We start from the raw sequence: 16,254 nt of genomic DNA, 5'->3' as shown, positions 1-16,254 counted from the left end.
CCAGCCAGGGCCTGTTCTCTATGTTCCTGATAATTTCAAGTGAGTTTTGTGATAAGGTCCGTCTGGTGACAGCAACTAGAAACCCACCCCACATATAGCTCTCACCTAACTTAGGTAACATACAAATGGATGTTGGTCTTCTGTTTTTGTTTTGGTGGGTTTTGAACATAGCAGTCCTAATGGTACTTGTGCTGCAGCAGACCCCCTAGAACCAGCTCATGACCAGCTGCTGCTTTCTCTGTTGCTGGGGACCCCACGAAACAGGGGGGCTCTCATTCTGTTCCCGGTACCTGTTCCTGAAAACTTCGAATCCAAAATGCATTCTAGGCTTGGGTTGGGCGATGCTCAAGGGCTACTCCCAGCTCTGTAGTCAGGAGTTGCTACCTACATTGTTTGGGGGGGAACGTGAGTTGCAGGGGATCACACTGGGAATGACTGCATGTAACACATGTGCCTTAGCCCCTGTACTGTTTCCTAGTACCTACCTGTAATGCTAAACTTAGGGATAAATGGACAACTCCATTATAAGAAGAATAACATTATTTTCCTCTTAGTAATTTTTAGACACAATAAATACTAGTGTGATTTATTGAAGATGATAAATCCCAAGGATATAGCCATGAAAGTTTTATTATTCTGCAATAATTAACTAAATCTCTTTATGCCAAGTAGTGGCGTTCTTTATCACTTCCTGGGGTTCTTGTTTGTTTGGGCTCTATACCCAGCAATACTGAAGACTTCCTCCCCCTCAGTGCTCAGGACTTTCAGTACTGCTGGATGACTGTGCAGTGCTGAGGATCGAACCCAGGACTCCCGCATACAAAGCAGGTGCTTCAACCCCTTAAACCATTTCCCCAACCCTGGCCTCCTCTTCTGAAAAATGAGTCAAAAGAAACTCTGCACGGTATAGTTTTGCTCTTTGGCTTGGTTTGGGGGCCACCACCAGCACGCTCAGGGCTTATTCTTGGCTCTTAACTCAGGGATCACTCCTGGCAAGACTTAGGGGACCACGTTGGGTGCTGGGGATTGGACCCAGTCCAGCTGCATGCAAGGCAAGTACCACTGCTTCAGTACTGTCTCGCCTGTCCCTCAGGAATATCTAAGTTAAAATTCCCGTCTGGGCCCAGGAGATAGTGCAGCAGTTGAGGCATTGTGTATGACCCAGATTGACAGGGTGCATCTGTCCCTAGAGCCCCCCCACCATGGGACTAACCTGGCCATGCCCAGCACCTCAGGACCCCCACAGCACTGCATCCTTGGCACTAGCATTGAGCTGCACACCCACTTGGCCAAGAATCACCAGTGGGAAACCCAGACACCCTGAGCACCCCTGGGAGGCCTCCTGTAGAAATAATAAAAATGAAAAATGGAATGAAACTCCAAACTGACTTCCCTGTCAAAGCTAACTGTTCCCCTCATGAAGTTGGCAGTTGGGAGAGAGCCTTGCCTTCCTATCTTCAGCTGCTTAGCCTGAAGAGGAGGGGAGGAGGTCTTCATCAGCCGAGGCCCTTTCTCAGCTTGTGGCTGCTTCTCCGGCCTGCAGCCCCACCCTGGTCCCCTCAGTAGCCCCCATGCACAATGTGCTGAGGTTCTCCCTGAGCACGGGGGTCTCTGTGCAAGGGGAAGCTCCCAGGGCAGGGCCATTTCCCAGCCAGACTGTCTTCCACTTCTCCAGCTGCTGCCCTGGAGGGCCCCTGGCTGCGCTCACCTCACCTTTCTCCTCTCCCACCTCCCTGGATGTCTTAGTGGATTCCCTTCCTACTTGCCTGATTCTCTATCTCCCCTCACAGGATGACTTAGGTGGCAGCTGGGGGGACACAGTCCTTTCCCTTCCCTACCTGGAGTGAAGTATCACCATAGCACCCCCTCTGGGATCCTCACACATAGGGCAGAGGGATACCTCTTCCCTCCGCCTCCCTGCTAGGAGTGGGTGGGGCTGAGAGAAAAGCACAGAGGAAGGTGATGGTGAGGGATTGAATTGCATCATTGCAAGCCCGCCAGGGACTATTCGAACCCCTGTCTGTGTACACAGGTTTTTGTCCTAATTGAAATCCCTCCCAGGCGAACAGGCTACTCAGCATACTCTTGGGACCAATTCTCTTTATTTCTTTCTAATCACCGAGAACTCTTCACAATGTGGCCAGACAATATATGCAGCCCTGATGCAGTTTTTTTTTTAAAGTACCCTTCCATAACCTCTCAGGACCTATGTTGCAAACCATAATGCCAAAGAGAGAAATACTTGCCATAGAGGCAGGTGGGGTGGGGGTAGGGTGACTGGGAGGAAACTGGGGACATTGATGATGGGAAATGTACATTGGTGAAGGCACAGGTGTTAGAATATTGTATGACTGAAACCCAATCATGAACAACTTTGTAACTATATCTTATGATGATTTAATAATTTTTTTAAAAATAGGCAATTTCAAAAATGCAAATGGAAGCATATTATAGATACACAAAATAAATCCTTTGTGTTTCATTTTTTAAAAAAGTAGAGACAAGTTCCCTAAATACTTTCTACCTTTCTACTGAAAAATAGCGTGTTTTTCAATTAATAATTTTAATGTATTGATTATACATTTGTTTACTATTAATTTTTATTTGAAATAAAAGTGTGTTTAACCTACAAATATAGAAGAATAAATAAAACAATAAAAAGGATCCTTCCAGGCACACAGGGGGCAGCCCCAGAGGCCGCCTGGGCACTCCCAGCAGACCTCCCCACCCTGCCATCGCCCTCTCTATTGACTGACTGACTGTGCAGCCCGTGGGCTGACTGAGTGCTACATGACGCCCGTCCTTCCTTGAAAAACTATTTTTCCTGAGTTATGAGTTTTCTGGGAAACTTCAAAGGTACTACTTTTGAATCATTCTTTTTATTAATTTTAATTTTTTATTAGGATACCATGATTTATGATGCATTTCAGGCATACAGTGTTCTAGCACCAATCCCTCTGCCAGTGTCCCCAGGTTCTCTACCACCCCCAAGCCTGCCTCCTTGGCAGGCATCTTTTCAAATTTGGTTGCTGTAGTTTGAATCTCCTGCTTGCTGTGTTGCTGGCTCTCTGGTTTACATACATGCCTATACGTCGCTTTTGTACCTGCCCCATTAACTCCCCTCCACCTCTTACTCTCCCCTTTGATTTCCCCCTATGGAGTAACGCTTCAGTATTCTAGTATTATCTTCTCTGATATCAGTGGGATTTATTGTGGTTATTCCCTCACCTACCTCATTCCTCATATTTACTCCTGAGTCCTAAATCCCCAAGTTTCAGGTATCCTGCACAGTACTAAGACCAGAACTCCTAACTTAATGAGTAGATTAGTTAGGGCATTTAAAAAGGTGCAAAGTGTTAATGAAGGTGAATGTAAAAATCTGTAGCACTGTAGCACTGTCATCCCATTGTTCATCAGTTTGCTCGAGAGGGTACCAGTAAGTCTCCATTGTGAGACTTGTTACTTTTTTTGGCATATTGAATATGCCACAGGTAGCTTGCTAGGCTCTGCCATGTGGGCGGGATACTCTCGGTAGCTTGCCAGGCTCTCCGAGAGGGATGGAGGAATCAAATCCAGGTCGGCTGTGTACAAGGCAAATGCCCTACCCACCGTGCTATCAATCACAGCCTGGAAATCTCACTCATTGGAGAGCCCCACCCTGGCCGACCCACAGCAGGGCTGCTCTTTGCCTGCCCCTTCCCATCCCAGAGACATGTTTCTCTGTCTTTATGTTTTTGCTTGCAGCTACCTGGGTCCCGCTGTGTGTCTACAGCACAGACCTGCTTTACCATTCCCCTGGCCTGCATGCTTTGAAATGGTCTAATTCTCAATATATTTTTCATTTTGAGATTGACTTTACTTTGTATTATGCTCAAAATCTACTTTTCATGGAGCCCATTTTGTTGCATGTAACTAAACCTTGAAATTAACATACGTTGCTTTTACCACCACCTCTGCCTCAGTGAAAGTGTGTTATCGGGAAAAGTGTCCCGCAGCCTCTGTGGTGCAAATACTTGCTCAGGAGGGGTTTTCTGGGGTGGAAGACTGAGAAGGCACAAGGGGAATTTTGAATCACTCACAGCCAAACTCTGTGGCCTGGGATGTTTTGTCCAGAGACCAGGCGCATTCTCCATCCTTGGTCACTTGCTGTCATTAGATGATGCCGCAAAGTCCGGCCTGGCCATCCTGACTTTCCTTCTTCTCATCCTGGGAGTCAGTTTAGGATCTAAATCCCCGGAGACAGCTTTTCCAGTGCTCTCACATTCCTGTTCAAGGCTCTGAGATGCCCCCTGCATGTGTGACTGCGAGAACATGGCAGCTGCAGCTTGAGGAATAATAATTCAGTTTCCTCCAGAAGAGGCTCCTTTGTGGGCTAGAGACTCATGGGGACGCCTTGTGAATGGCTTGTGAATGGCTTGCATCCTCGGCCCTCCTGCAGCCATCCACATGCCATTGAGGACTGAGTGCCCTTCAGGGTCCCTGTGGAGTGTGATCTGCCTGAGCTCATCCTTCAGGGAGGCCTGGTACCCTTGCAAGATAGCATTCTCAAGCAGAGGTCTCCCTTTTGCCTTTTCCACCCCCCTCCCCCGAGAGTCTTGAGCTGAGATGTCAGGGTAATGAAATGGTTGTGTCCAGAACACCTTTGGGATTGTACCTGTTGGTCTGCTTGCTTTGCCTGATGCACTTGTAAAGACCTTCCCTTCCCAGAGTTCCCCCTGAACTGGAATATCTAAAAGCAGCATTTATCATTTGACCCCATTCCAGGATATTCCAAAAGAGCTGCAGCTGAGATTCATGTAGTGAAGGGGCCATGGTGCAAGGTGGGGTGTGGGGAGCAGGGCGGGCAACCAGCGGGATTGAGAGGAGTGGACAGGAAGGAAGCAAAGTTGGAGGAAGGATATAGTTTGAAAAAGGATTGAGAAACTCTGATCTGAAGGACTGAGGATATCTAGTTCCGGATTCAATTCAGTGCTCAATAATCTCTTTGAGCTGCCTTATGGAAATACCAACTTATACTAAAAATTAACTGGCACATGAGACTTAGGCAAAACTTGTCTGCACTTGGTAATTAAAAAATATATGTATTTTAGACACTGGGATTTACAGTATTGATAATGGTAGGGTTTCATTCTTAACACTCCTTCTACCAATGTCACTTCCTTCCATATGCTTGTGACACCTTGATTTCCCCTGCCTCATCCTATCCCCCTTTTTCAATACAATGATATGTCCTTAAATTTTTAATATTCTTTATTTTTCCTTTAGTAAAATATCCTTTTTATTTTTATTTTATTTTAAAAATAGTTTTCCCTTAAGTAAATTTCTCATTGATTTCAATGTCACTGGTACACTCCCACAGTATGGTGCACCTACTTTTGCAAGGACACGAAATCTAAATATAGGTGAAGTATTTCTACTGAAAATGTTTCCCCAATTCCCAAGACTTGTTGTGAAAAAAAAGAATGTGAGATGACTCAGTTTCCATTAATCATATGTTGAAGCAAAATACTTTGGATAGACATGGGCAAGTAAAATGAAGATCCTTCTCACCTGTCTCCTTTTACTTACTTGAACGTGGCTATTAGACAGCAGGTTGTGGAAATTGAAGCCAACGTGCCGTCTCTCAAATGCCGACATCAGGAATATATGCTCCGAAACATTTTGATGTTGGCATCCAGAAACAGCCTCCAGTGGCATCTGTCCAAATCAGTGCAGGAGGAAACCTGCCAACCTGTCTTTTGAGAAACCCCTAAAGTTGCAGTGATGAGACAGATGGTCCTAAATGGGTGCCTCTAATAGGCTGTAAATATTGGCATTCGGAAAGGTGCTTGTGAGAAACAGCCTCTAGTATTAGGTGATTAAAAGCACCGTTGGCACTCAAAGGAGGACGTCTCTAGGGGTCCACAGTACCAGGAGTGCAGCATGCTCCTCTAGAATACTTCCATTTGGTTGTCTTCATGGTGGCATCAATGTGTCTCAGAATATGAATTTCAGGAATTAAGATGATGAAGCTTAACAGTCACAGTGAACATGTTATAAACTTTCATGACACTATTAGTCTCCTACAGCAATTAGAGGAACAGGTTCAAAATGCAAGCAGTTAGTTGGGGGCATGCAAGAGTGAGTATTGCAATTAAAATAAATGAGAAAAAAAATCCAGATTTTCTAGGGAAAAGTTGAAAGCAGGAGAGCTGTTGACTATCTAATGTGAAAAACAGGGTTGAATTGAGTTCAGTCAGGGCTGGGCAAGAGTGAGGAAGAGGCAGCAGAGGAAGCAGACCCAGAAGCCAGTCCTGTTTTTCAAAAAATATTATTTTTATTAAAACACCATGATTTGTGAAGTTGTTCAAAATGGAGTTGTCTCAGGCACATGATGTTCCAGCACTATCCCAGTGTCACCTTCCCTCTACCAATGTCCCCAGATCACCCCTGGCCCCAGCCTGCCTCCTTACCAGGTACAGAACAAATTTATTTCATATCACTTCAAAAAAAGTTAAAGGAATGGCAAATGAAATTAGCAGATAATAAATCAATCCAAGTTCATTTGTGGTTATTGATTGCCATAAGATTTTAATTTTAAACTTTAATGAATAAAGTTGACATATTGCATTTAATACAGTAGAATGCCTATTCCCACTTACATAAATAGCTTTAGAATTCTGTTATCTAAAATATCACTGTCATTGTCATCCCATTGCTCATCAATTTGCTTGAGCAGGTACCAGTAACGTCTCATTGTGAGACTGGTTGTTACTGTTTTTGGCATATCGAATACGCCATGGGTAGCTTGCCAGGCTCTGCCATGAGGGCGAGATACTCTCAGTAGCTTGCCAGGCTCTCCAAGAGGGGTGGAGGAATCGAACTCAGGTAGGCTGCATGCAAGGCGAATGCCCTACCCGCTGTGCTATCGCTCCAGCCCATCTAAAATATATTGCATTCAATTTTATTTTATACTTGGATCTCATTGTGGTAATTATCGCAGCTTCTCTGTCTGTAAAACTTTAAAAAATCTGTAGTGGGACTGGAGTGATAGCACAGTGGTTAAGGCATTTGCCTTGCACACAGCTGACCCAGGTTCAATTCCCAGTATCCCATATGGTCCCCTGAGCACCGCCAGAGTATTACCTGAGTGCGAAGCCAGGAGTAACATTTGTGCATCACTGGGTGTGACCCAAAAAGCAAATAAATAAATAAATAAAAATAAAATTTAAAAAAATTAAAAATCGGTACTAATCTAATTTAGAATTCACATGTAATAGGTAAAATCTACAAATGAAAAATTTAGTAAGAGTTAAGAGAATTAAATTTAAAAGGGAAATCTAAATAGGCCTATAAAATTACAAATATACATACTGCTTAAGTGTCTGCATTAATAAGTAAAGAATTACAATAAAAGTATCTATGGATGTAAAAAAAACTGAGCAGATACAGAACATTCAGCATAAATGAGATGTTAATTAATTATTGAGCATGTTTAAAATTTTGTAGCAAGCATATCTTTCTTAATCTAGCCGAGTGCAAGCATATGCTCCATGAATGAGTTCTTGGAAATTTGTCCTGTTCTTTAAGGAAGATCCTTTAACATTTCTTGCAAAACATGTTTCAAGGCAATGAATTCCCTAAGCTGTTGCCTGTCCATGAAGCTTTGTACCATGCTTTCAAATTTGAATGATAACCTAACTGGGTAGAGTTTTCTTGGTGAGGTATTCATTTCATTGCATTTTTGTACTATATCCTTCTATTCTTTTCTGATTTGTATGTAAGTTCCCTTTTTGGCCTTGCTGCTTCCTGCTGCTTTCAATATCCTCTCTACCTTTGGTTTTTGTCATTCTGAGCACATTGTATGTCTTGGAGTTTTCCTGAGTCTATTTGAACTGAGACCCTTAAGGCCTCTTAAATATATTGGTTGCCTACATTCCACAACTCTGAGAAATTCTTTCCTGTATTCTTCGCTATTAACTATTTAACTATTTAATTATTTAACATTAGTTTGTCATCAAATTCACCATCATGGTCCTCAGGGACTCTGATGATTTTTTTAATGCCAGAGCACTCCTCCCTCCCTTTCTCCCTTCCTCCCTCCCTCCCTCCCTCCCTCTCTTCCTCCCTCCCTCGCTGCCTCCCTCCCTCCCTTTCTCCTTCCCTCCCTCCCTCCTTCCCTCCCTCCCTCCCTCCCTTCCTTCTTCCCTCCCTCCTTCCCTTCTTTCCTCCCTCCCTCCCTCCCTCCCTCCCTCCCTCCCTCCCTCCCTCCCTCTCTCTCTCTCTCTCTCTCTTTCTTTCTTTCTTTCTTTCTTTCTTTCTTTCTTTCTTTCTTTCTTTCCTTCCTTCCTTCCTTCCTTCCTTCCTTCCTTCCTTCCTTCCTTCCTTCCTTCCTTTCTTCCTTCCTTTCTTTCTTTCTTTCTTTCTTTCTTTCTTTCTTTCCTTCTTCTTTCTTTCTCTTTCTTTCTTTCTTTCTTTCTTTCTTTCTTTCTTTCTTTCTTTCTTTCTTTCTTCTTTCCTTCCTTCCTTCCTATTGGATCATCATGATGTACACAGTTACAAAGTTGTTCCTAATTGGGTTTCAGTTATCCAATGTTCCAACACCCATTCCTTCACCAGTGTACATTTACCACCACCAGTGTCTTTTGCTTCCCTCCTGCCACCACCACCACCCATTCCATCACCTCCCAGTCCAGCCTGCCTCCATGTCAGGCATTTTTCTTCTTTCTCTCTTTCCTTCTGGGCATTATGGTCACATTATAGGTATTGACAGGTTATCATGTGTATCTGTTTACCTACTCTCAGATCTTGTCCAGAGTGATCATTTCCAGCTATCATTGTCATAGTGGTCACTTTTCTATCCTAATTGCCCTCCCCCTGCCCTTCCAACTTGTGACAAGCTTCCATCCATGGACCAGTCCTCCTCGCCCTTGTTTCAACTGTCTATGGGTATTAGTTTCATACTTTTTAAAGATAGCTCATAGATAAATACATTTACTCTCTATTGTTCTTCTTGAACTCATCCCATAGTTCTTTGGTGTGCTGTTCATTTCTTGTATCTGAGCTAGAGGTCTAGTTCTTAATTTTTCTTTTCTTCTTTATTTTTTCTCATGATTCCAACCAGTTTTCCCAGCACCATTTTTAGTAGATGTTTTCCATGCTCCACTTAATGTATCTAGCCCTGTTATCATAAATTAACTGCCCATATATCTGAAAATTTAAGCCTGGACTCTCAATTGTATTCCACTGATCTGAGATTCTGTCTTTATTCCAGTACCAGTTTTTATTACTATAGCTTTTTTGAGCCCAGCAAGCTATCGAGAGTATCCTGCCCACACGGCAGAGCCTGGCAAGCTACCCATGGCATATTCTATATGCCAAAAACAATAACAACCAGTCTCACAATGGAAACGTTACTGGTGCCCACTTTAGCAAATCAATAAGCAATGGGATGACAGTGACACAGTGATAGCTTTTTAGAGTAAGGTAAGGGAATGTAGTGCCTTTCAGGGCCCAAAAAAAGATGAGTTAATGAAGGAATTGTACTCTATATACACAAATACATCACTTGTATCACTTGTCATCCTGTTGATCTTTGATTTGCTTGAGTGGGTGCCAGTAATGTCCCCATTTGTCCCTGTCACATGCTAGTGTAGCCCAATGGCATCTGCTCGCTCTAGGAACATGAAGAACCTCAAACTGTTCGTTTAGGGTTTTGATTAAAAAGTCTGACGATCTTGTAGGTGAGTGGCCACGTGGTCTTTTGAGGTCCCATAGAATCCAGTCGGTAACAGCTCTAGTATAGTAGTAGTCTCTAAATCTCATTACATGTCCGGCCCATCTGCCCATGTGATTTTATGGGACCCAGAAACACAAATACACACACACACACACACACACACGGCTATGAGAAAAAGAAAATCTTACATTTTACTTCAATTTGGTTGGAGCTAGAGGGTGCCATGCAAAATAAAGTGAGTCATGAGAAAGATACCTGATATCATGCTTATATGGGGAGTATTAAAACAAGACAATAAAGGGAATAGTTCATGACCAATGGAAATAAACCCTAAGATGTTGCTAACAGAAATTAAAATTGGGCTACCAAGAGAGTGGGGGTTATTGAAGAAGGAACCTTGAGATACTGATGGGAGATATTTTCACTTTGATGATGGGCATAGTAAGGTCGCATTGTCAATATAATATCAATATTATTGTTACCCATGATACCTTGGTGAAGTAATTTGGTGGAGCTGCCAAATGTTTTCACTCAGCAGCTTTTGGGGACTTGGCCAACTATGTATGGTACCAGGCATCAGATCTCAGTCAGCCCCATGCAAGGCAAATCCCCTACCCACTGGACTATCTCTCTGGCCCTGTAAGCATCAATTTGAAAAATGTGATCACAAAATTCTCAGCAGGATGACTGCCCGTGAGAATAGGGCACAGTAGTAAAACTGATAAATCTCCAGCCTTCAAGAAACAAAGCGATCATTGTGTCGATGCGTGTTAATTCTGCCATGTTCCGGAGAGTATTCAAGGTCTTAGCACTTCTTGGTCAAGTTCATTTCAAGCTTGGGATTTCAGAAAGAATTCTCATGTTTAAGGAAAGTGTTGTGCGACAACTTTAGGTGAAGAGCTCAAGAATGTTTGGGTGCAATAGTCTAGTGACCTTTCTGGACCGCAGAATGCCTCTTTGGTAAGAACTTCTTTCCTACTGATGTCATCGTAGGTCACACGTCACCTTGCCAAGCTCTTCGACAGCCTGGCTGATTTGCAGTTTGAAGATGACCCAGATGTCTCTGTGCACCGAGCTGTCGGGATGTACAGCAAAGAAAAGGAGTATGTCTCGTTCCAGACACAGTGCGAATGCCAAGGCCACGTAAGAGTCCAGTGTGGGACTTTGTGCTAGAAGATGTTTGGGGGGATATCTTTCAAAACTGGAAATTGAGCCAGTCAAAACTTGTGCTCAGATCATCCGCAGGTTGGTCTTGTGTGGTGAGTGTCCTCCTGTCCGCTCTCCCAGGCTGGAGGCGGCATGTTGCGACAGGGCTCAGAGAGTGCAGGCCAGTGGGAGGGTGGCACTGACCTTGAGGGAGAGGGGGGGAGGGGTGTCCCTTGAGACAGGTTGTGATGTGAATGCAGGAAGAGGCTGCTGGGAAGGAGAGTCCACTGAGTGTGCTCGCAGATGTCCCCTACCTGAACTGCTGTGTGAGCAGGTGGGCAGGTTAGTCACTTCTTCTCTCCCTTGTGCCAACAGCCTCAAAAGCCATAGGAAGGGCTCATGGTGATTTGGGAAAGGGCTTTTGTTGTTTTCAAATGATTTAGAGCACATGTTCCCAAACTTGTTTGGCCAACTACCCCCATTGCAAGGCTCAAATGATCTCTTGGTGCCTCCCTGGACATCTACCTTTTTTAACTGAACACAAAGCATCCCCTTTATTTTATCACACCCGGCAATGCACAGGGGTTGCTCCTGGCTCTGCACTCAGGAATTACTCCTGGCAGTGCTCAGGGGACCATATGGGATGCTGAGAATTGAACCTGGGTCGGCCGCATGCAAGGCAACTGCCCTACCTGCTCCAGCCCCTAAAGCACCCTCTTTTGCACCTGAGGGTTCCTTCCGGATATGTCCTGCATCATACCAGCTCCCCCCAGAGGGGCAATATTGCCCACATCAGGAGACATTGCTTTTAAGGAATTGCATCTTTTGTGTGTGTGTGTGTGTGTAGTTTTGTTTGTTTGTTTGTTTGAGACCACTTCTGGCAGTATTCAGAACTTATTCCTGGTTCTGTATTCAGTAATGACTCCTGCTGGTGCTCATAAGGCCATATAGGTTGCCAAGGATTTAACCTGGGTTCGCCACATGCAAAGCAAGCACCCTACCCACGCTGTACTGCTTCTGACCCCAAATCTACCTTCAGTCAACAAACAGCACTCCCTCTGTGCACCTCCAGCTGCTGTCTCCCTCCACCCACCCATCATCCCAGTGCCCCTCGGGGGGCAGTATTATCCACTTGGGAAATACCGCTGTAGAGGAAGGAAGTGCATCCCTTTATGATGAGGCTTGTATCATGTGGGTTAGCCTCAGGGGCACCAATGCAGCAGAAACACTGACCCCTCTTAGAGAACCTTTAGTTGGGCCAGAGGAATCCTTAAAAAGTGTCTGGAAGAAATGTGTTGATGACCTTTTTTTTTTTTTAACCCAGGACTGTATTTTTTTTTAATTCATTTCTGTTGCTTTTTCATATTGTACCAGTTGAAAGGAAAGCAGATGGTAGAATACTTGGCTTGAAACACAGTTTTTGATCTCTTGGGCTTTTCAGGATATCATTGCAGTGATTAGAAAAAGTCCACATAAACTATCCTAGGGCGAGTGTGTGGCTGTCTCCTCCCTTTCAGCAGACTGCTGGCTGGGGGCTGGCGGTGTGCCCACAGGGGGACTGTCCAGGTGACAGATGTGCTGATCACTACGTTGACCTGGTCAGATCCCCGCCATGGGCAGTTTCTACAGTGCTCGAATCCTTTCTCTCTGGGCAGCCCGTGCTAGACTTTCCAGTCCATACCGCAGGCCTCCCTAATTGCCTTTTGTTTTATGGAAAGAATTTGTTTCTTTGCCTTATATAGAGCAAAAAAGAAAAAGTTGTTTTTGCTCTTGGTCTTTTCCCTTCTGGCACTTTCATCACTGATTTCTCCCCATTGAGGCAATTTTATTGGAATGTCTTGTTGAATGCCTATATTATCAACAGGACATTATCATTTGGGGATCTAGAAATAAGACGTAGCCCCTGCCTCTGAGGGCTTGTGGACTCATTGAGAAAGTGGATATACACATAGTTACTGAGACGAGGGGATGTTAGTATAAAGGACCGGGCAGGAGCTTATGCAGACCCAACATGAGAAGGGAAAAAAATGAGAAGTCAAGTATTTCATGAGCGATTAATTCCCAGATCTTACTGCATTGCCCTTGTTGGCTTAGCTGACGTGAACATGAGTGGAAATGTGTGTTGGGCTTCTCTAAACGGGCTGGAAAGCTGCTGGGGTAGGTGGCTGGACTGAGCGCATAGAGGATGCCTGGGAGTGCACTGGTGAAGAGAGATGTGGCTGCCCGGTGTCACTGAACACAGTGGTCATTGATGCAGAGATATGGGGCCCCCTAAGAACCCTGTGCTCAGGCTGCTTCCCTTTTCTTTCAGGAGGGAAGGTGCTTAGCTCCGAAATATAAGCCACTTTTTCCCTCTTGTCAAAAGAGATTTTAGGGATGCATTCTGCTGCAGTCTTCATTGAGGGGAGGCTAGGAATCAGCCTGTCATTACTTGACATTTCTTTGTTACAATGTTTTTATTATTATTATTATTATTATTATTATTATTATTGATGTGGTTAATTATAGCAAATAGTGTAACAGCTGATTTGTTACATCATTTTATCCTGTAAAACATAGGTCAATAAAGCCTATTTAGATGATGATAACAAGCTGAAATGTATTTATGGGCGAAAATAAAAACAAAGTGAATTTTTAAAAATTTCACAAGTCAGCAGTTGTCCTATCTCTCATACACTCCTGCTGTCTAATTTCTGACAAGTGTGAAGATGAGAACCAGTAGGGAACACAATTAAGATACTTGCTGGAAACACTTTGTCTTAAGATTACGAACTGTGAAGATTTTAGAGGAGAATTTTCAGTTGATTTAAAAATTATCAAATGATACATTTTCAAAATTCCAAGTTCCCCTCTATCTTCAATCGTCCTGAACTGTTACGCTTAGGATATTTATTGGTGTCTATAATGGATCATTTCTCAAAACAACAGAGTGGATCTTGATCTCAAGTCCCCTTGTCTTCAAATATGAAAAAAAAGAATAATCAGGAACAGCTCTGATAACGGCGTGGGAAGTGATGTGTAGGAGAAATCAGATGAGGCGTATCCCCAGAGAATACAAGTTCCCTTTGGAAAAAGCCATGAGTCGCTTCATTCACCTTCTCTTTTGCGTTTTCCCTCCTGGGATTTTCCTTCTTGAATTTAGCATCAGCAGCTCAGCCCCGCCCCGGGCCTCTCTGCATGGGCTTCTGGCCCACCAGAGGATGGAGTCAGCCCCAGTCTGGGACTGAGCCCGTGTTCCAACATTTCCTTGGCTCCCACAGGTGGAAACGTGGCTCGTGCGGCTGGAACAGGCCATGCGGGAGACGATGCGCCGTTCCATCACGGAAGCCATCGCCGCCTACGAGGAGAAGCCTCGAGAACTGTGGATTTTTGATTTCCCAGCGCAGGTTGCACTGACGAGCTCACAAATCTGGTGGACTACCGACGTGGGGATAGCCTTCAGTAGGCTGGAGGAAGGCTACGAGACAGCCCTCAAGGATTTCCATAAAAAGCAGGTATCTGGGGTATTCCTACTTTGGCATCTTGAAGGGACCTGAAAAGGTAAACTAACTGCCGCCCTCCCGCCCTTCTTTCCTTCCGGAATGTCTTTTGTGTACAAGACACTGTATCTTTTTCTTGGTTCGTGCTCTACCTTTGTGCTTTGTTCCTTTAGTTTCTGCATGTTCTGCAAACAGCTGTTGTGTCTGTTCCACCCACCCTACTCCTGCCGTAGTTACTCCTTTAGACCTCAGTGCCAGGCCCACTTCCTTCCTTCTCTGCAAGATTCTCTGTTCCCTTTGATCATGTATTTATTAGAAAATACTTGTGTGACTTACAGGATTGAAAACAGCAGAGAGCTGTTGAATCCTAAAGACAAAGTTCTTTATGGTTTTTTTTTTTCCCCTTTTGGGTCACAGGCTGGGGCGATAGCACAGGGGAAGGGCGTTCGCCTTTCACGCGGCCGACCCGTGTTCCATTCCTCCGCCCCTCTCGGAGATCCCGGCAAACTACCGAGAGTATCGCGCCCACAGGGCAGAGCCTGGCAAGCTACTCACGGCATATTCAATATGCCAAAAACAGTAACAATAAGTCTCACAATGAGAAACATTACTGGTGCCCGCTCGAGCAAATCGATGAGCAACGGGATGACAGTGACAGTGACTTTTTGGGTCACACCCAGCGATGCACAGGGGTTACTCCTGGCTCTGTACTCAGGAATCATTCCTAGCAGTGCTCAGGAGACCGTATGGGATGCTGGGAATCAAACCCGGCTTGGCCCCATGCAACGCAAATGCCCTACCCACTGTGCTATTGCTCCAGCCCCTGTATTTTGATTTTCTGTTGGCAAATGAGCGATTTTGGACCGCCTGTTTGGCCTTTTGTTTTTTCCAGCCCAGTTTTCCTGTGAATACTCCTTAGGCCTCCCCCACTTAAGGTGCCCTCTCTCACTTAACTCTCTCACTTAAGGTGTCCTCTGAGGTGGGTCTAGTATAGCAGCACTGCACACAGAACACAGTAGTGTTGGTTCAAGTGCTAAAATGGAAAGAAATCATTTTTTAAAAGTGTGCTCTAAACCGTGGGACATTTCAGAGAGATATCATGATCTGACTTTGCAGATTAAGAGAATATCAGGTTTAGAAAAGAGTTTATGGGGCTGGAGCGATAGCACAGAGGGTAGGGGGTTTGCCTTGCACGCAGCCAACCCGGGTTCGATTCCCAGCATTCCATGTGGTCCCCGGAGCATTGCCAGGAGTAATTCCTGAGTGCAAAGCCAGGAGTAACCCCTGTGCATCGCCAGGTGTGACCAAAAAAAAAAAAAAAGCCTAGAAAAGAGTTTGTATTCTAGTTTATTTACTCTTCTTATTTTCCATCATGTAAGAATCCAGAGCTATTATAAGTAGTTAGCCCCAATGGCTTTCACAGTGTTACCCAGTTTCTAAGTAGAATGGTCACTGTGGACTTTAGTGTTTTTCCATTGCTTTACCTATAAGCAGTACTTCTTTTTTTCATGTGTTAGTGTATGTTTGCAGTTTGTAAAGGAATAGGTATTAGGTGAACCATTTTCTGACCCTTATTGCAATTTATACTTGATAATTTGGCTTGAAAATTTAAGTGGAGAGTTAACTTTCTTTCAGAACTTAAAGCAATCTGTTTTTTTGTCTTTGGCTGCTTTGAAATTTTACTTTTATTTTTGTATTGGGGTAGAGCGATAGTGCAGCAGGTAGGGCATTTGCCTTGTATGCAGCCGACCCGGGTTTGATTCCTCCGCCCTTCTCAGAGAGCCTGGCAAGCTACCAAGAGTATCTTGTCCGCCTGGTAGAACCTGGCAAGCCACCCATGGTGTATTTGATATACCAGAAACAGTAACAACAAGTCTCACAATGGAGATGTTACTGGTGCCTGCTTGAGCA

General features: G+C 44.4%; 1 protein-coding gene across 1 annotated transcript in view; it reads left to right on the top strand.

Moving 5' to 3' along the window:
- Window positions 1-16,254, top strand: part of DNAH11 (dynein axonemal heavy chain 11) — a 323,685-nt gene that overhangs the window by 92,353 nt on the left and 215,078 nt on the right. Inside the window, exons 29-30 of the mRNA XM_004604267.2 lie at window positions 10,712-10,861; window positions 14,125-14,358. Of these exons, the coding sequence (XP_004604324.2) occupies window positions 10,712-10,861; window positions 14,125-14,358 (384 nt within the window). The remainder of the gene's footprint in view (window positions 1-10,711; window positions 10,862-14,124; window positions 14,359-16,254) is intronic.

This window comes from Sorex araneus, chromosome 1 (genome assembly GCF_027595985.1).
Source record: "Sorex araneus isolate mSorAra2 chromosome 1, mSorAra2.pri, whole genome shotgun sequence".
In the NCBI taxonomy this organism is placed as follows: domain Eukaryota; kingdom Metazoa; phylum Chordata; class Mammalia; order Eulipotyphla; family Soricidae; genus Sorex; species Sorex araneus.
The sequence above is the reverse complement of the archived record's forward strand: the minus strand, read 5'-3'. Positions and strand labels throughout refer to the sequence as shown.